At 37.9% G+C, this 19,378-nt stretch overlaps 3 protein-coding genes across 11 annotated transcripts; 2 read left to right on the forward strand and 1 right to left on the reverse strand.

Moving 5' to 3' along the window:
* The first annotated feature begins 72 nt into the window (after window positions 1-72).
* On the forward strand, window positions 73-4,271 carry LOC118306847 (C-type lectin domain family 4 member M). 4 transcript variants are annotated; one of them, XM_035629858.2, is made up of 6 exons: window positions 73-229; window positions 395-502; window positions 650-773; window positions 1,015-1,175; window positions 2,809-2,930; window positions 3,891-4,271. In XM_035629858.2, the coding sequence occupies exons 2-6, from the start codon at window positions 398-400 to the stop codon at window positions 4,033-4,035; spliced, it is 657 nt and encodes a 218-aa protein (XP_035485751.1). In that variant the 5' UTR covers window positions 73-229; window positions 395-397; the 3' UTR covers window positions 4,036-4,271. The 4 variants fall into 4 exon arrangements, with proteins under 4 accessions (XP_035485751.1, XP_047188523.1, XP_035485749.2 ...); XM_047332567.1 differs by having other exon boundaries at window positions 92-135; XM_035629856.2 differs by having other exon boundaries at window positions 132-229; window positions 579-773; window positions 1,093-1,175.
* A 515-nt stretch (window positions 4,272-4,786) lies between these two features.
* On the forward strand, window positions 4,787-11,526 carry LOC118306781 (C-type lectin domain family 4 member A). 6 transcript variants are annotated; one of them, XM_035629848.1, is made up of 7 exons: window positions 4,787-5,069; window positions 5,644-5,709; window positions 6,362-6,466; window positions 7,985-8,191; window positions 9,391-9,545; window positions 9,794-9,912; window positions 10,283-11,526. In XM_035629848.1, the coding sequence occupies exons 1-7, from the start codon at window positions 5,009-5,011 to the stop codon at window positions 10,434-10,436; spliced, it is 867 nt and encodes a 288-aa protein (XP_035485741.1). In that variant the 5' UTR covers window positions 4,787-5,008; the 3' UTR covers window positions 10,437-11,526. The 6 variants fall into 6 exon arrangements, with proteins under 6 accessions (XP_035485741.1, XP_035485743.1, XP_035485742.1 ...); XM_035629850.1 differs by having other exon boundaries at window positions 7,988-8,191; XM_035629849.1 differs by having other exon boundaries at window positions 6,365-6,466.
* A 164-nt stretch (window positions 11,527-11,690) lies between these two features.
* gpatch4 (G patch domain containing 4) lies at window positions 11,691-17,690 on the reverse strand. The gene is made up of 8 exons (XM_035629846.2): window positions 17,542-17,690; window positions 16,553-16,631; window positions 16,373-16,446; window positions 16,157-16,249; window positions 15,581-15,697; window positions 15,018-15,133; window positions 14,094-14,144; window positions 11,691-13,960 (listed from the first exon to the last, which is right to left on the reverse strand). The coding sequence occupies exons 2-8, from the start codon at window positions 16,629-16,631 to the stop codon at window positions 13,165-13,167; spliced, it is 1,326 nt and encodes a 441-aa protein (XP_035485739.1). The 5' UTR covers window positions 17,542-17,690; the 3' UTR covers window positions 11,691-13,164.
* Between the last annotated feature and the right edge of the window lie 1,688 nt (window positions 17,691-19,378).

Raw genomic sequence — 19,378 nt, forward strand, 5'->3', positions numbered from 1 at the left:
ATGACTGGCAAAAAAAAAAGAAAGGCTAGTGTTGCCAGATTTCCCCAAAAAGCAGAAGTGCAGGTCATGAAATAGCCCCCCCCCCCCCCCCCTTGCCTCTGAAATATCATTGTTATGTACATGAAATCAGCCCCAGTAAGTTTATTTTTTACTGTTTTTGACATAAATACAAGCAGCACTATAATGGAGGAAGAACTGAATAATGTTTCAGTTTCTTTGAAGACTGAGGGTAAGGGTTAAATATATATTCTGAATATTTGGCGACTGTACTTCAACCCGGAGGAGTCTGGATAGTTACTTAACTGCAGATCTGAGGGAAATTGCATTCAACGTGGCTATCTCCCTCCATTGCAACTTTGAACTTCTTAACTTGATTGTCTGCTGTTCTCGGTAGAGAATGAACAGAAAACTCCACTGCACACTCGGCTTCAGCTGGCGGCGGCAGCTCTGGGGATCATCTGCGTCGTCTTGGTGTCAGTGGTCATCTCACTCGGTCGCCACAGTGAGTCTTTTTGTCTTTGAGGAGGTCCGACCATGACAAGTGAGTGCAACAGTAACGGTGTCTTCCCTGACTGGAGTTACAACAGTCATGTCAGAGCAGCGCAGAGACAACATCAGTTTAACAGTGGACCATCTGCTTCTGTGGAAGGAGAAGACGGACTTCGAGAGACTGACAGAGAAGCTGGCTAGACAGAGAGACGGACTCAACTGGACCATCGGGGTCATCATGGAATATGAGAGTTTTCCAGTCCATACCCACTGTCCACAGAAAGGTATATAAAAAAAATCATCTTCCTGTTTATTTATTGAACCTCCAACATACTCATAAATAGTGAATGTAGCCATTGAAGTTTTATGTCATTTTGACCTTGTTGTTACTGTTCTGTATTTCATAGCTTGGACTTTCTGCGACCAAAATGCTTTTTAAGTGGAAAATAACCTGGTTAAACAGACTAGGAAACATCAACCGTATGACTATGATTATACTTATGTCATATCATTCTTGTTTGACAGTGTGTAGAACTTGCCTGGACGGCTGGATGCCTTTTCAATCAAGCTGTTTTCGTTTTTTCGAATCCGCTCATCATTCAGATTGGCGGTCGTGGCATGATAGCCGTGATTACTGCAGAGAAAGGAAGGCAAGTCTGGTGGTGATCGAAAGCCCGGAGGAACAGGCAAGAGTGATTCCATCATTTTGTTTGTATTTGCATGCAAACAAGCTAGAGAGCACCTCTGTTTTCATGGGTCATGTGGTGGGGGGGTGTACTCAGATGTTTCAGATCTTTTACTTTTAATTTAGTCCAGCATTCAAAAGGATAGTTTGTTAAAAGAAGGCTACATTAATAATTTCAGAAAAACTACTCAACCCCTGTCTTGTCCAGTGGTTTGGGAATGATGGGCTCTGGGCCCTTGGATGGGTCACATGATAAAAATCTGAGGGGTCGTTTTCAATTTCAAAAAAATATTTCCACCTAAAATATTGGATCTGTAGCAGATGTATTAAGCAAAAAAATGGAAGTACCTTAAAAGTACTTTTCTACTTTTACTTTTACTATTCTGTTGCTCAAACACTCACAAAACATTGAACATATGAACAAAACCCCAACATGTGGTCAAACGAATATATTATTTTAATCAGTCACACAATGACGACAAAATACAGCTATCAATATGAAGCAGTTTTGAGCCTTACTGTCATTTGTGCCTGTGTCACCTGTCAAATCATTATATGAGCCAAAGAAGGCAAGCAAGCATATCACAGCATGAACTATATTCTGTGTTTCATTCTTCCGAGATGATTTTACAAGAGATGTAACCCCGCTACACTCTGTACATACATCTTTTTTAAGATGCTCTTTTGAAATACAGCAAAACAAAAACAAATGAGATTATGGTTCCAACAGAATTTCATTCATTTGATTCTTATATGCAGATGTTTAGGTACCCAGGAACTGTCTTTCACATGTAGGACCTACAGCATCTAGACAATACTAGATTTGGACATTCAGCTTTTGTACTGAATTCTCTCTTTGCCAAAGACACAATATAAATAATTTCATCCAAAATCAGAAATATTCAGAGACAAATTTTAATCTGCCTTGCACCAAATTCCTTTTTTTCCAAAATGTTCAAACTCAGAGGCTGAATACTGTAAATTAAAATACTGCGAACAGTAAACATTATACAGTAAAGATCCAAGTTAAATTTTAGGGTGAAAATATACAAAAAAACCACCAAAAAAATCCTCTTTGACCCATGCTTGCAAAGGGCAGCACAGCAGTGGCACCTTGTACAGGATAAACACTTATCGCCGATTGAGGAATACATGTTTTCCTTTTTGTATACAGTAGCAGAGTTAAACTAAAAGAGTGTTTGGTCTTTGTATGAGATCTGTGTTAATGTGGGAACCCAATGAAAAAGTGCACATGAGAAGACTTCTGCTGTGGTGAGAAGAGGATGATGAAGACCATCCCAGTTTCATTAAACACGACAGCAATCAAGAAAAACTGTAAAGAAAAAAAGTACCGTTGAGTAAATGTACAAGATGGCGATGCATTGTATTCAAAATGGTGAACTCATGAAGCAATAATCTAGACAAAAAGGGTATTTGTCTTGATATCCTTCCTTGTGTTTTGCATCGTACCCTCCAATAGAACTACACAGAACACACAACCAATATCCCTATTTCATGTGTATTTTTCATATTTTACCTTTGTGAAGAACATTGTATTCCATCTGTCTATATGACTATTGATTATTGTTTCATCTTCGCCGACACATTTTCTTACACCTGTATCACTAATATAGGAATTCGTCAGTAACCATACTAAGGCCTACAATGATGAAAAGCACGGCTATTGGATTGGATTGAGCAACAAGAATGAGATGGGAACATGGATGTGGGTGGATGGAAGCAACGTCACTGTGATGTAAGGAAACAAAAAAACACTTATCTTTTCAGCATATGCCATTTCATCTCAACTCATCACAACATACAGTTCAGACATCTTACTTCATCGTTACTCCAAACAAAATATGCCATCACAAAGAGGATCGGCCGCCTCTTTCCTCCACTTTGACCTCTTAAAGCTTCATTGATGTATTATACTGTGTTTGTGTAAACTGTGAAGATATGTATAAAAATGGTAATGTGTGTTTTTGTAGGGAGTCATGAGCAGGTCTATTTCTTGGCCATAACTCTGACTTCCTGGAGGCAACAAGACTCCTACCGCACATGAGTTACAAACCAAGTGTAAAACCACAGGTTTAGGTTTTACATGGTTACAGGTTACAGGTTACTTATATACATACATACAGGGTGCGATTTGCCGGGGGAATGCGGAATCTACATATCCCCACCCCTGATGATTTTTTTTTACTCCCAGTGGGGACAAAATGTATCCCCCCCTCAAAGTGTTCATTGCTGCTTTACCAATAGACCATATAAAATACCGAAAATGGACCAACCACTGTCAGCACTCACGTCCGTGAGACAACAGGCGATGTTGCGGCCAATTGACCTAATCATCCTGGTTCCATCAGCCTTGATAACTGCACTGCTTTTCAGAATGTCCGTAAGCATGAATATTTGGAAAGGGGGATTTAATTCTACATACATATTCATGTTATATTTAGGCTCTAAACACATCAAATCCTGAACACAACAACACTAGTTGAGATGCGACACGCCGATTGATGTGAGTTGATTTTGTTAGGCTAGCTGTTTCCCCCTGTTTCAAGTCTTTATGCTAAGCTAAGCTAACTTGCAGTTGGTTGCAGCTCCCTGTGAATGATATAAATCTTCTCATCTCATCTAACTCTCTACAGGAAAATGAATGGTGAAAATGAATAAGTGCAGATTAAAAGCGTGATTTTATTCCCTCCACTAGGTACTGGATGGCAGAACCTGGCTACAGACAGTCTTGTGCTCTCAGTCTGCCACGTGCAGATCCGCGGGCCAACTGGAACAAATCGAGCTGCGATATGCAGAACCTCTGGATCTGTGAAACAAGAGCCTTGATCAAAACGGATTAACAATCAGTTTTGCCACAAAAATGATCAAAAGGTTTATACAACATTTGAGATATAAAATGATTTCTCTCTTTTTTTGTTGTCATGACTGATATGTCTGTCTAGATTTTTAAAGAAAAAAAAGGTTATAAAAAACTATTCTTTCATACATTTTCACGTGTAAGTTCCTACAAATGTTGCAATGTATTACACTGTATATGTAAAAAAGATATGAAAATAAACTGACCTATTTGTGTTCATTTTGCTTTTTCTAATATTATTACATTATTATCAGAGGAGCAGATCGTGGCAAAGTTCCTACATGTCCTAAGAATTTAATTAAGTGTTTTTGACAGGTTACATACATACAATTTTGTGTCGTTAAGGTGCACGTAGCCGTCAACATATATATACACACGGATACACAGAAATAGAAAAAGAATATAGAATAAAATAATATAAAATGTACACTATTTGCTATAAATAGAGGGGTCACAGGTGGATGAATGTGTGTACTGTGTGTGTGTGTGTGTGTGTGTGTAGTGTGTGTGTGGTGAATTATATAGAAATAGTTAAAGAACATCCCAAGCTTTATTGTCTCATCACAAGATGTGCCACACCTAGACTGATTGGCGGTTTACAATCCAAATAAGCACTAATCCCCCAGAAAAAAGAAGAAGAAAAAACTTCACAAACGTGTTGCAGAAGGACACAGCAATCTGAGGACAGACAATACACACCTTGTGTAATTGGTGACCACAAAGCAACACTGCGGCTCCAGGATCCTGCTGTGACATTGTCCAGTAAAAACTGCATAATGAGAAACTGCAGATTATGTATTAGTTGTAGGGGGAAGAGGAAACTTGTTAGTTCTCTATGAGGCACTGTGGTGCTGTTGCTGTTCAGTCACACCTTTCAAGCACCGGCAAGAGTTTCTGTTAAAAACGTCTCTCATTCTCTGCCTTGAAACGAGTACGGCAATTCACGAATATTAAGTATGGAGGAAGAACTGAATTATGCTACGGTGGTTTTCAAAAATGGTGGTAGACCATCGGAAGGTAAGCGACTCCTGCTAAATATATTTAATAAATTAGTCAAATAAATATTATTTCACTCGGTTACAAAACCTTTTTTTTTTCTTTAAATGTAACTCTGTTTTGTGAAAAAAAATTTTACACTTGAACCTTGATATCACACTGAAGTAAAAAAAATAATTTTAATTACTCTTTTAAACTTTTAGACCACGCAGGAAAAGTTGTTGTGCTTGGAAAGTGTTATTTGCTGCTGCTGTTGTTGGAATCCTCACCTTGTCCAAATATCACCCTCGAACAACTGCTGACTTGATTTCTCTCACCAAATATGTGCATATCCCTCCATCGCATTTGCATTTCCTACACTATCTATTCGTCTTGATGATTGATGACTGATTCTCACGCAGAGATTGAGTGAACACAACAGAAACACATTTCTCATGAGCAGCAGAAGACTCTTGGGTGAAATGTGCACTTTGGGATCTTAGAACACCGTCAGGGGAACTGCATCGAAACAGCTTCCCATGCAATAAAGTTGCATCATTATTTACTGTTTGTGATCATTTCTCCACATTTGCTTTTTTCTATCATCACCAACCAGAGAAAAACGAGGACTCTACAATTTATTCTACGGTAAAATCTAGAGTGCCGGTTACAACTGTACCAGGTGAGTGATAAAGTCTTATACGCAAACAATATCCTTTACTTATGGAAAGAAGAGCAAATTCTTTTTATGACTTATAATTCCAGTATCATTTTGTGAGGATTTCTCAAACGCTTTATAACAAAGTGCTTCACAAAGGACATAATAAAACCAAATGAAGCTTAATTTGCTGATATAGAAGAAATAAACACGTAATTTGAGGAGAAAATGACTTAATACAAGTGAAAGTATCTGTTCATGCAGCAAGCTCATTTTACTTGACAAGAAATCTTGAAATAAGTTGGCTCATTCTAGAAGTGAGAAGGCTCCGATAAGTTCACAGATAGAAACAAGTAAATAACTTTTAAAACAAGATAATCCATCTCATATTTCCAAATCTTAGATTTGCAAGCACAGAACAATTTGGAGTGCAACTTCCTTTTTCACTTCAAACTCGAATATTGATTGTTCTGTCACTTTTGCCAGATGTCATGACTTAACGTAGGCTGATAAAACATTACAAAGACTCATTAAAGTCAGTGGTATGACAAAAAACTAAAATCCATGCTGAGATATTGTTGGTGATGTAAGACGATTGCTTTTAGCAATGAAAAGTGCTCTATGAATGAAATTTATTATTATTATTATTAGATAATATGATTTTTCTCATCACAAGCAGATGGTGAAGCCCCTGCAAACTTTCAGCACTTCCGTCTGCTGGTGGTGTGCTTGGGGATACTCTGCGTCCTCCTCGTGGCGAGCATCAGCGCTATCGTCTACAGTGAGTTTAACTTCAACAGACTCCATTTTCAGCAGAGCGTTTAAAGCAGCTTACTTTACATCATTCAGTCTGGGAAACACCAAAACAGAGCAGTAATTATGAATGTGAGTTCAACTTGTCTGAACTGCGCCCTTTGAATGAGTCAGTCTGTATTTCACACTTTAAATTCTGATTTGTAATGCTGACTAGTTTACTCGGCGGCCATTTTTTAAAATCTATTTTATGTTACTAGCTTGCATTAAAAGACAATGCAAAATGTTTTAGTCTCCTAACTATAAAGCATGTAATGTACAGCCCAGTGCAGGATAAGATATTTCTGAGTATTTTCGACGCAGTCATTTCAGTTCACTATTAAAATGAACGTGCAGAGTCTTGGAGGTTGCTTAGGACAAATGAGATATATCACTCACAGTTATAATTCATCAAGTTTTTGTTTATATGTGTTATAATAATAGGGTAATGTAGGAGTGAGGAGGAACAATTTTAAAAGCTCTACCTGCTGCCGTGTTTCAGGACAATTTGACAAAACTGAGCCTTGGCTTCAAAAACCATGCTTTTCAAAGCAAGAAACAAAAGGTCCTGTTATGCTTGAACAGGACTATTTTTGAAATTGTGAAATGTTTTTTTTTTAATATGGGGTTAATGTCACACATATCTATGTAATCTCTGGGGGGCGACATTTAAAGTGTTGCTCTTTGAAAAGTGACAGAATTACACCAGAGTTTTAGGGCCACATTGAGGGGGAAATATAGTGAGACTTCGAGAATAAAGTCACAATATTATGAGAATAAAGTCGTAATTTTATGGGAATAAAGTTGTGATTTTACTAGAAAAATGTAAAATGTATTTAATATTATATTACCGAAATAAACAGCAACCTAGGAAACAGACCTGAGCCCTGGCAACAGCTTTCTCTGGTGTCGTAGCACACTGACAACAGGCGGCATGACACGTTTGTCAAACACTTTTGTTCGTTGACCTAGACTGAAGTTACAGCTTCATAAAGTTTCTCCACGTCCCTCATTTTAACAAGTCATCTGACATTTCTCCACTTAAATCACACAGAACCAAAATTTATGACTCTATTGTCATAATATTCAGACTTTTTTCTTGCAATATTCTGACTTCTTTTTCTTGTAATAGTACGACTTTATTCTCGTAATATTATGACTTTATTCTCAAAGTGTCCAATTTTTTCTCTCTCATTGTGGCCATAACACTCAGTCCTAACAAATAGACGTCAATAATAAAAATTGTATTTATTTATTTATTTTAAACTTTAACATGCTGGTGTTGCAATGTTCAGCAGCCAAATTTCCTTTTTGGGATAATGGAGTTGTTGTTGTTTTTTAAATGCCCCTATGTAACACTACCAAATGACAATAAAATGGAAATTTTAGGCAAGAAATCGATCAAACAACATCAGGAGTAAAGCATATGAAAAATAAACTCACTCGCCTCATGCCTCCACCGGTTGACTGACTGACTGATTTGCTCATCTCTTTCTCACCATCACAGCAGTCTGTGTGGTCATGAACGAACAGAGAGCTTTCGCAGCAAATCTCAGCCACCTGAAAAAAGAGAACGAGCAGCTGGTCATGGAGAGAAGCATCTTAGAGAACAGGACTGAGGAGCTGACGAGAGTCAGAGATGATCTCAACTGGACACTCGAAGTCATCATGAAATTTGACAGCTTTCCAGTGACTGACTTCTGCCCTGACAAAAGTGAGTGCATCATACAGTACCTCCAGCTCTCCACTTACAAATATACAAATATAACATTTTTATGTATTAAGACATTTGTTTTAACATGCCGTAAATCCTGCATAGCCCATGCTCTGCACATGACTTCCTCCACTCTCATTTTAGAAAATCAACAGTTATTTAAAGCCCCAGTGTGTACATTTTGTACTTTTCTGGCGGCACTGGTGGTAAAGTTGCAAACCACAACCAACTGAGCACCCAACAGGTGACACTTTATGGTGGGGCACTGCTAATTCCATTTCCGGTTTCCCACCGTGCTGGAAATTCATCGTAAATGGAACATATTCTATACCGTTTTCTGCAACCGTATTTAAAGCTGCGTTCCTTTATACCTTGGAACTCGGAAACCGGAAGTCGGGGCGGTGATTTTTTTCCCGTCTTCCCGAGTCGAAGTGGAACCGGAACGCAGCACAACACGACATGGCAAACATGGCGACTTACATGGAGGTCGGGGCCCCCTAATGTTACTAAATTGAACTCACTAATAGTTGAAGAAAAAACATTGGTTCGTTGTTGCAGGTGATTATACATATATGAACACACAATTATGGACAATATATTCAATTTCTGTGAATACATTCTTGTAAATATTACACACTGGAGCTTTAAATTGTTGTTAGCAACAAATTAGCCTTGGACGCTAGTGAAATTGCAAGCTTGTTTTGAACTAAACTGATTACAAAAAACTAAATTCCACCAAAAACATTGAGAAACAGCTATTTTGTGAGCCCACAGATAATATTTGTGTGGTCACTGATCTGACAAAATGGCAGACGATGGTTTCAGTCAGTGTCATAAATGCTACAGATCTCTGCCCGTGGCAACTGTAACCATGATGCTGGTCGCCGTTTACCGCAAAAGGAAATTGATAAAGGACTTCACTTTAATGAATAACCAAAGAGACAGCTGCAGATTTCACTGTCCCCTTACACCCCATAGTAGACCATCGTATTTTTAATCAGAGCTAACTTGCAATGCCACAAATTGTACAGAACACCTGCGCTTTGAGCTAATATTTAATATTTACCATGCTCACATGCCACATGAAAATGTTTGCACGTGCTACTTCCCCCCTCCCCTTCACTATATTTGTATTCACTATAAAGTAAAATAACATACTGCAATTTTGTTCCATTTCTCTGCTTATTCCATGAATATAGAGTGTCAGCCATGTCAGAAAGGATGGATTTTGTTCCAGGAAAATTGCTACCTGTTTTATGAATCTGTCTATTATTGGAGGACATGGCAAGATAGCCAAAAGTTTTGCCAAAGCAAGGCTGCAAATCTGGTTGTTATTGATAGTTCACAGGAACAGGTGAGCTCTACGATCATCATGCCACATTATGCAACAACTAAAGTGCTAAGCAAGTAACGAAAAACATACTGTATACTCACATAGCAACCTAAGGTTAACACACTGCAATGGGAAATAAGCTTGTTTAAAAAAATCTATACATATACAGTATATCAAACATGTGGGAAGTGGAATGATTTAAACGTTTGCTCACCGTCAATCCTTAGACTTTTGAAAGTTTTAATGATCTCCCACGGTGTAACTTACAGGAATTCATCACTAATCACAGTAAGTTTTACTATGACATGTTTCATGGATACTGGTTCGGATTACATCAAAATGCTGAAGAAGACTGGATCTGGGTTGATGGACGCAACGACACTGTATGGTAAGAAAACCTCGTCAAACATTTGAATTCACTCATCACCTCAGCTTCCAAAGGTCTCACATCATTAGAGGATTTGTTAGCTCTGCAACAGGGCTCCTGCATAAAAACAAAATGGACAAACCTGAGATCAATGTATGGAGTTGTTTTCGTGCCACACATTAGTCTCATCCGCCTATTGACCCGTAAAAGTGTCCCAGACAATTTTGCCTTTGATGTTTTTGGAAATATGCTTTAAAGAGTCAGATTTAGAGTAAGATGAACAGATCAAAACCACCAGGATAACTTTAGTAAAGGATGTGAGTACTATTATATTTGGATGTATAAAAAGTTTGCTCTAATCTAACTGACAACTATGTTTTTGTGTTTGGAGGTACTGGATGAAGGAGGAATTTGCTGACAGTGGTCAATGTGCAATGATCATCCCCTTTGTGAACCCTACAGCCAACTGGGACACAGTAAACTGCTTAATGAGGAACAAATTTATCTGTGAAAGTGGAGTCCTGATAAGGACTCCAGTTACATAGCTTAATGATTATTTTCCCAGCTTTTGAAAATGAGAAAACTCAAGACACATAAAACGATAATGGATACATTTTGTTCCCCAAATGACCTAAGCATTTTAAGTATGCAAGTGTTCATGATTCTATTGTTTTATAATGTAGTGTGTGTTACAAGCTACTGTGTCAGAGGTCTTTTAGGACAGATATCTAGTTGGACTGAAGGTGTGAAAAGTGTAAACTCGAGAAACGATGGTCTGATTTCCACTGGAGGTAATGACTCACAATACATACAAAAACAAATGCAGCCCTGCGAGCACTGATTTGTTGCAATGGGAGTTGAAGAATCGACTCATCTGTCAATGTCATTATCTTTTAATTTAATTTACATCATAGCCAAATATCAATTGTATCAATGTATCATCACTGATTTAAGATTTTAATTTTTTGATTTGATGCAGATTCTAAATCCTTACAGCAAGTAGACTTTTACACACCAACATCAAAAAATATTGCTAAATTGTTGCAGCAAACATCTGTTCCTGTGTCTGATATGTTGCAAGTTGTGCACTGGAAACTGTTGAAATTTGTGTTTTGCGCAGTGTCGGCTGACAAGTGTCGTTCGGCTGAGTGACGACGTTATTTCCTCTTTTTCTGGGCTCATTTTCTAACATCATTGTATGCGTTTTATTTTGATTTTTCCATCACTTATGTTGTATCATAGTACGATTTCCTAATTTTTCATGGCATGAGACGTTTCTTAGTTTCTCTCTGGATTTGAGCCGCATCATATATTGTATATCACATGCACACAGTCCCAAAGCCGTCACAGTCTGCGTTGCCAGTGATCTTAAATCTACAAATGTATCATGCAATACGGTTAGTCACATTTGAGTCCATCCGTTGAAAGACTGTTGACACACGACCTTGTGTCCTGCTTGTCACAACCGTCATTGTGTCTCCATCTCTACAGAGTATGATCAAAGAGTTTCTGGTATCGGAAAATACATTTTAATGTGAATGTGTAGCTGCAGCAGAGAAAATACATCTGGCAATCAAGATTGTGATAGCTGGATTATGAACTGATGGATCCATTAAAGGGCTTAGTTTCACAGACTATTGTTGGTGGCATTTTGTGAAGTGGTGTTCATCGCAAACAAACTGTCGGGATAGTAAATGTACCGTGGATGGACTTCCACTTGAATATTTGACTCATCCCCTAAACATATTCATTCACACATCACACTTTAGTTCCAAAACAAATTAATCAATGACATAATATCAAGCATATTGTATTTAATTAAGACCAATTTCGTAACAAGGACAAACATGAAATCTGTTTTCATCCCCAGCATTAATTCGATCTGGCCTTTTGAATTTGTCATGGAAATGGGATTAAACTTGTTAAAGATGTTTAAATGGATGGAGGTTTTGTATCCTATGAACAACAAGCAATGTCATTAAATTGAAATGGTCTCAAATATTCTCATTCACATAATTTAATACAGAAAATAAGGGCTTAATCTCCTGGGTTCATAGATCCACGAGTGAGCAGAAGTTAAGTGTAAAGCACAGCGGGATACTTGGAATGTGAGCCTAGAATTACATAACGTATACATGGTATATACATTGACCAAAGAAATTCAAGGTTGTAGTGTCCAAGTAGCAAAAGCCTGAATTATTAAATTTAGTCTACAAGGTCTCATTTAACGACCAATTTCAGAGTAAAACCAGAACATGTCACCTGGTCTATGAATATTTTAAACAGCCATTGTTCTCTCCCTGCATTTACTGGAAGTAACAGTTCTTATACAAATTCACTGGAATCGAGTGGTTGAAAAAAGGTTTTCCTCTTTTGTATTCATGGTTAGTGTGTCAATATAATTGGTATATTAATTTGTTTCCCTTTTTTAAAAATGCAACTCCTAAGTGTATTTCCAGTATTTTCTTTATTTTTCCTATGAGCTGGAATATTTTATTATATATAAATTGCTTAAATTCACAAAGAATAAAATAAATCTTCAATCCGAAAGAATCATAGATTGAATCATGCAAATGACATGTTTCATTTGCATGATTCAATTAAGAACTTTTTGCAATCGTTTATCCTTGGTAACAAAAATACATCAAAGTTGTCGGATTGTTCCTCGGGGAGTTTTCCATGATGCAGAAACTACACAGATTCCTTTACATTCCATTTAAATTTTTCCCCAAAAAATGCATATTTCCCATCAAGAGGTCGACACAGACAACCTGCTTTAAACTGTACAGCAAGCATCTACTTGACTTCATTTAGAAAAGATGGTTTGGGTGGGATCAGTTTAGTTTAGTAGATACATTATTTATCCCAGCGTGGGGATCAGCGTGGGATCAGCTGAGAGCTGACTCTTCATTACAAAGCATTAATTGAATAATTCATGTAATTTGTTAACATGTTGTTTACAACTACGATCTTAAAAAGGCTGCACGACCAGACGGCAACGACCTTAAACTGCGATAAATTACAAACTGACCTGATTTTCTCAGTCACTTGGAAAACTGCAATAGACTGTTATAAATACAAAAGCTCACAATTAATACTGATGGCATTATATATTTGATTGAACACAAGTGAGGTTCATTGGGAAAAAGAGGCACAACTGCTGCGTTTTATTATTTTACAGGCAGGTCAGACCAGAGGTGCGAGGGCGTCCAAGTTCAGCTCATAAATAGTTCCCTGATCAGCCGAGATAAATCTGTTCATGTTTATCAGATGCTACTCTTTGGACTTCTTTTTCATCTTCTTTGGAGGAAGTGCCTCCTCACTTAGTTTGTCGTCTAGCAACAGTTTGTACTTTTTACATTTTGTCCTTTTCTGCTTTGCTGTTGATTCTTCCTCCGCAACTTCTGCTTCCTCTGATAAAACTGCAGCTTTTCTCTTTTTGTTTTTTGGAGCGCTGTCCTGAACAGGCTCTGATCGGCTGGATTCTGCATCATTACTCTCCTCTTTCTCATTGTGGTGTTTGGTGGACTTCTTCTTCTTCCTCTTAACTTTAGTGTCTGCATGCAGCTCAGCTGTCTCCTCCGGACTCCTGGCCTCTGCTGCAGGTGAAGGCGTTTTTTCTTCTTCAATCTGCTCGGCGTTGTTTTTCTTCTTCTTGTGTTTCTTCTTTGTTCTGTGAGAAAGATCTGCTTCACCGTTTTCTACACAGATCGCACCCTCGGTGGAAACTGCATCAGTCGCTTCCTCAGCGTCACCATTGGGTTTCTTTTTCTTTTTCTTCTTTATGGGTTCAACATCTGGTTCAGGACTTTCAGACACCTCGCCACCATTAAGCTCATTAATGCTACAAGCGGATCTCTTCTTCTTTTTCATCTGTTTGCTCTCTGTGTCCTCAGCCGTCTCCGCCTGCCTCTCTTCAGCTGACTTGGCGGTCGGTGCAGCTGGTTTCCCACAAACCGGCGAGGCACTTGATGGTTCGCTCTTCTTGCCGTACTTGGCCATGAACTCGGCCTCCTGCTGCTCCAGTCGGGCTAACTTGGCGCTCATGGTCAAACCATGTCTGGCTCCTCTGGACAACACAAGCAGCATGAGAGAATTAGATCATGCTGAAATATTTCACAATTCTCTATTTTGTTATTTTGACTGAAAACATCCTTTATCTTTTCAAGCAGGATTTAGGACTCAGATTGTGAATAACTCACTTGTGAGCCGTGCGTCCACCACAAGCCTTCATCAGATCGGCATCAGAAAGGCTGTTGGTGAGAATTAAAAACTTACACTTTATGGCAGTTTTAAAAGTGCAGAACTTTGTAGACAGATTGAAGAGAATGAATAATAAAGTCAAAGCTTATTGATGATATAGAAATTAAACACATCAAGACGTGCTCTGTGGCTATTGTCATGTTGACCATGCATGGGGCGACAACACATGACATAACAACCCCCACCCTACATCAATATAAACTGTATGTATTAGGGCTGCAACTAAAGATTATTTTCATTATCGATTAATCGAGAAAATAATTGACAGATTAATCGATGATGAAAACAATTAGCTGTTTGTCCATTTAAAGTCATAAATGACTGAAAAATGTCAATCCTGTTTCCCGAAGAGGATGTTTTGTTTTGTCCACACACTGAAGATATTTAGATTACTGTCACAGAGGACCAACGAAAACAGAAAATATTCACATTTAAGAAGCTGAAAACAGAGATTTTTTGACTTTTTTCTTCATAAATACTACTTGAACCGATTAATCCATTATCAAAATAGCTGTGGATTAATTTATTAATTGATTACTAATCGATAAACTGTTGACCCTCTAGAATGTAGAAACATTTTATAAATGGTTCATAAGAAAACTAAGGTGCAGTTGGAAAAGCAGCGTTCAAGCTGACAAAGGACTCCGGAGCGCACTGTAAGTATTGTCAACAACTAAAACACACAGACACTGAGCCTGGTTTATCAACACTTGAATGAAAGTATATTCAAAATATACTGTAATAACAACTAGAAAATGACTATATCTTTGAATAAGTAAACTAAAGTGTGTTATAAACCATCTATAATAGAGGGACTGGTTCTAGAAAACATAGTTTTGCTCTGTTTGAGGTGAAGGTCTTACTTGGTGGTGCTGGAGAGATCCAGTCTCTGGTCGTCGTCCTCGTCTGAGCTGCTGCTGTCATCTGAGTCGGAAGACTTCGGCTCTGGCTGCTCCTGACCGGACAGCAGCGTGGCCGACTGTAAGACGTGCACGAGCAAACAAAAACAATACATTTAGAGGTGGATCTCAGATGAAAAACACTTTAATTTCAAAGTTTACTGGAAATATTCAATTATTTGCCATTTCCGCTTGGGGTTGTGAATGAAGCTGCACTACAAATACAATACATTCTCAGCCAGTGAGAAACACCTCTCCAGAGTGATTTTCTACATTTTTTAAAAAACAACTCTGCCCATTAAAGGAGCTGCAGGCTTTACAATTTTAAAAGTTTTGGTTTGCAAACCAACCAAGGATAACTTTTTTTCCCCATAACACTGGGGCCTGACAAGGACAGCAGAACAAAACAAAGTTCCTGAATTAAAGCTGGAAAACCCAAATGAGTTTTTGGTCTGTTATATGTGCTGAAGAGAATAAACAATTACTTGTTGGATGTTAAACCGATGAATAAGAAAAACGCGGATTACCTTGACAAAGCATCCGTAAAGTTTGGCTTTAGCCAGTGCGGCCTTCCGTGGTTTCTTGTTGGAGATCATTCTATCTTCTTCATCTTCCTCCACAATCTTCTTCAACTTGATACCGCTCTGGATCACACAGAAAACAACAATAAAAAATAAAAAATTACCACTCATTGTCAAGAGGGAAGAAAAACTCAGTTTTGTCAGGATGAACATGTATTCAAGAAGCTAACTTTAGTTTGAAGACACTACTACGTGATTTTAATGGTAACTTTATATTTAAAAAGGACCCGAACCTGATCAGGCCACTGCTGAACATATTCTCACAGTAACTTGTCAGCGTACTGTGGAGGAGCTTATTCAGTGAGTTTTCTGTCATGAATCAGGTGATGTTCTTTGCAAATGGTTGATTAATAAAATCATTGATTATTTCAACATTAAAAAACCCCACAAATAACCGTACGCTAATAATTTTTTTCAACAAGGCGAGGCTGCATCGCCACTTTTGGATTAAACATCCAGTCCACTGATTGAATTGTATATAGAGTACATGTGCGTTTGTTCACATGTGAACATCAGACCTACTTGATCAGACTCCACCTGCAGACTGGAGGAGGCCTTGTTGAAGACATGATCCCACCAGTGGAAGGTGAATTGCTCTCCTTCCTTGTGACCAACCTAGAGACGAGCAACGTGTGAATGTACAAACAACTTTCTAGTTTCGACCAAACCGTGAAAAGGTGTGGTATCTGAACAGTTTTAGATGTGCATCATTGATCCATAAGAAAAGAGCAGACTCACCCCTCCTTTGTCACATTTCACTTTGACCTTTATGGCCTCTGATATGCCGTTCTCAGCTCGGCCCAGTCCTTTACCTGAGGTCAGAGAGGACCGATTGGGGAACCAGAGTGTGAAACCCGAGTGTGCCACGTTGCGGCGGTTTGAATTGTTGCAATAAACGACAGACCAAAAGTTTCTTACCGTGCTCCCAGCCATGGCGCAGGAGTTGCCGCTCCGCGAACTTCAAGCCGCTGCTTTTCTCTTGCACAACTTCTGCCATCTGCGCAAAAGGACAGTTTGTGGAATATTAGGCACAACCACTAGAAAATACACACAATTTATTTACTTCAGTTTTTTATTTATTTTCATTTCTGGTGCAAAACATGCAACAGTATATTTCAATGTGTGGAACCCAAACCAATTATTTTGTCAGGAAACAAAAAATGTTTTACTGGTAATAATAATCACTCTTAATAATGACCATGTGCTGGGACAGTATTTCCCATCAAGAGGCTGGATCTAAATCTCATGGATGACAATATGCTAATTAACATGGAAAACTGGATTAATATATTTCTGAAAGACATGATTATGTCCTCGCACATTTCTGCATTTTCTTCCCCTTGTGAATTACTGAATTAGCCGCTGAACATGTTTCAAATACATCAATGTGAAAAGTATTTCAGCCAACTTTTTAAAAATCATGACGAGAAAAGCACAAAAGAAGCGATTTCTTAGAGTCAGTGTAAACCGAAGAACTTCTGAGGTTTGTTTCAATGTTAGTGAGATTGTCAGGAAACAAAAAACAAAAACCTGTCAATATTACGTACAGTTGTCTTTGCATTAACATTTTAAAAGTCTAAACTTTCTTGTAAACTTTTAGGGCAAAGGCTTGATTATAGAAGGAAAAGTTACACTTGTTAAACCATTTATTTTTAATTATAGCATTGTATTTGGTCTATTTCTATGCTTTCGTCTTGTGACTGTTTATTATTTTGTAAAGTCGTATTTGAAAGATGAGACGTTAATAAAGAAGACACCATATATTCCTGTTTGACGTTTTCAGGCAGCAGTTAGCCGGTTAGCATTAAAAGCTAAAAACTGACTCCAAACAACATCTCTACTTCATCAACTCGAACCTTTCGTCGGCTCACGTTTCCGAACACAACAGAAACTAACAGCTCGTTTACCTCTCGGTGTCCTGTTGCATTAAGAGTTGTCCTCCGGAAGCGCAAAGTTGCAAAAAAATAGAGGTTCTAAACGCGGCGACAGTCGTTAGCCATGTGGTTTCAACAGGAAGCTGACATGACACCGGAAGAACGTCACTGTGGACGACTTTTTCTTCTTTGTGTATATTTCTGCAGCAGAGTAGACTCACCCAGCAGTGGGCACAAAGAGCTAACGGGCCCATCAGGCCAAATTAATAAAAATCCAGTAATAAAAATCAATATTTACGTATTTATATAAAATACAGACCTACAGCTGAACTATTCCTACTGATGTTAACTCTGAATATAAGTGTTTTTAGTTGAATTTAAGTTTGACATTTTCTTTTCTTTTAAGATAATTAAAAAATGTTTCCATATTAAACTGACCAGTACACATTAACGTCCTCTGGGGCCACAGGGCAAAAATATTGTTGTTGTTTACCCCTGTTGACCCCCACTATACGTTTCACCTGGACACTAGTTAGCAGAGAAGTACTTGGCAACAATTTCGATAGTTGATTAACTCAAATGTCCACAAACTTCAATACAATATGAATTTATTTTGTCAGATAAAAACAGCTATTTGAATGTGTTAACTTGAGCTCCAGGGAATGATAACATGCCCTTTTCACTATTTCCTGACATTTTACACACTGGACTGTCAGGTGATTAGCTAAGAAAATCCCCAAAATAATAATCGCTGGTTTGATACAGATCATCAGTGGTGGAACAATTTTACTTTGCCTGGGGTATTACCTGTGTTCGCTCCTTAAAACACAACTTGAGTTCAATATAAATGAAAACAAATAAAACTAGAGTTTAGTTCATGTTCCCGTTCAAATGAAGACATTTTGTGGCAAATGTGAAATTGATGAAATTATGTGGATGCACCCAAATTATATTGTGTAAACACTGTGATTTTGGAGCTTCTCAAACTACAAACCCATCTAAGAGGAAGAAGAAGAGAAAAGGAGCTGCTCTTCACTGCTCCACTGATTATTCATGGTTCTCAGTGATGCTTGTTTGACAAATGGTTTTAAGTGAATTCTGCTCAAATGTATTTTCTTTCAACACCTTAACTTCTATTTTCCCCAATTTTGTTTCCCTATAAGTAGCTTTGAGGTTGGAAATAAAACTCATCCATCATGGGTCTATATATCTGTTGTATTCTTTGTTTTGTTTCAGCTCTTCATTGAAGCTAAATAATGTGTTCACTGAAAAATATCTCACTTGTGACTTTAACCATTCAATCAACTGGAAATATCCCAGATGCCCTGTGCATATTTTACACATACTTTGCTTATATTAACCCTGTCGTACCTGATATCTTTGAAAACATTTAAGTTAATTCAGCTTAAATGTTTATCCCCACGCTGTAAATTATGATTGACCCAGTGGTGAATCAGAGGATGCAGTAAAGCCATAAAACACAAGCACACCAGTAGGTGGCAGTGATTTCACACCAGAAAAATAATGATCTACAAAATGTCTCAAAAGCATCTCAGGTGCTAAACATTGAACAGTCTTTACGTTAAATGAGCAACGTGTAGGGGAGTGTCACTAGTTTAGATCTGTATTCAGACACTTAACTGATCTAATGGCTGCACTCTGATCACAACATGTCTGATGTCCAATAAAGACATCATCTAGTTTTAAGTAGATGACATTTTCAACCTTTTAGTCCATGATCAGTCTAACCCCAAACCTCTGCAAATTAATAATTATTACTTAAAACTGTTTATAGAACATTATATTTATCAACCTAACATTTTGCTTATCCTAATATTTTGCCAATAACTATGAAACTAGCTGAGCTACA

This window comes from Scophthalmus maximus, chromosome 1 (genome assembly GCF_022379125.1).
Source record: "Scophthalmus maximus strain ysfricsl-2021 chromosome 1, ASM2237912v1, whole genome shotgun sequence".
NCBI lineage: Eukaryota > Metazoa > Chordata > Actinopteri > Pleuronectiformes > Scophthalmidae > Scophthalmus > Scophthalmus maximus.

Coding starts and splice junctions, on each gene's coding strand:
- LOC118306781 (XM_035629848.1), top strand. CDS start 5,009: ATGGAGGAAGAACTGAATTATGCTACGGTGGTTTTCAAAAATGGTGGT. Junction 8,192..9,390: donor TGACTTCTGCCCTGACAAAA/GTGAGTGCATCA, acceptor CCATGAATATAG/AGTGTCAGCCATGTCAGAAA. Junction 9,546..9,793: donor TTGATAGTTCACAGGAACAG/GTGAGCTCTACG, acceptor TGTAACTTACAG/GAATTCATCACTAATCACAG.
- LOC118306847 (XM_035629855.2), top strand. CDS start 184: ATGGAGGAAGAACTGAATAATGTTTCAGTTTCTTTGAAGACTGAGG. Junction 230..394: donor AGTTTCTTTGAAGACTGAGG/GTAAGGGTTAAA, acceptor TGTTCTCGGTAG/AGAATGAACAGAAAACTCCA. Junction 503..578: donor CATCTCACTCGGTCGCCACA/GTGAGTCTTTTT, acceptor CCCTGACTGGAG/TTACAACAGTCATGTCAGAG.
- gpatch4 (XM_035629846.2), bottom strand. CDS start 16,631: ATGGCAGAAGTTGTGCAAGAGAAAAGCAGCGGCTTGAAGTTCGCGGAG. Junction 16,447..16,552: donor GCGCCATGGCTGGGAGCACG/GTAAGAAACTTT, acceptor CTCTGACCTCAG/GTAAAGGACTGGGCCGAGCT. Junction 16,250..16,372: donor TGAAATGTGACAAAGGAGGG/GTGAGTCTGCTC, acceptor GCTCGTCTCTAG/GTTGGTCACAAGGAAGGAGA.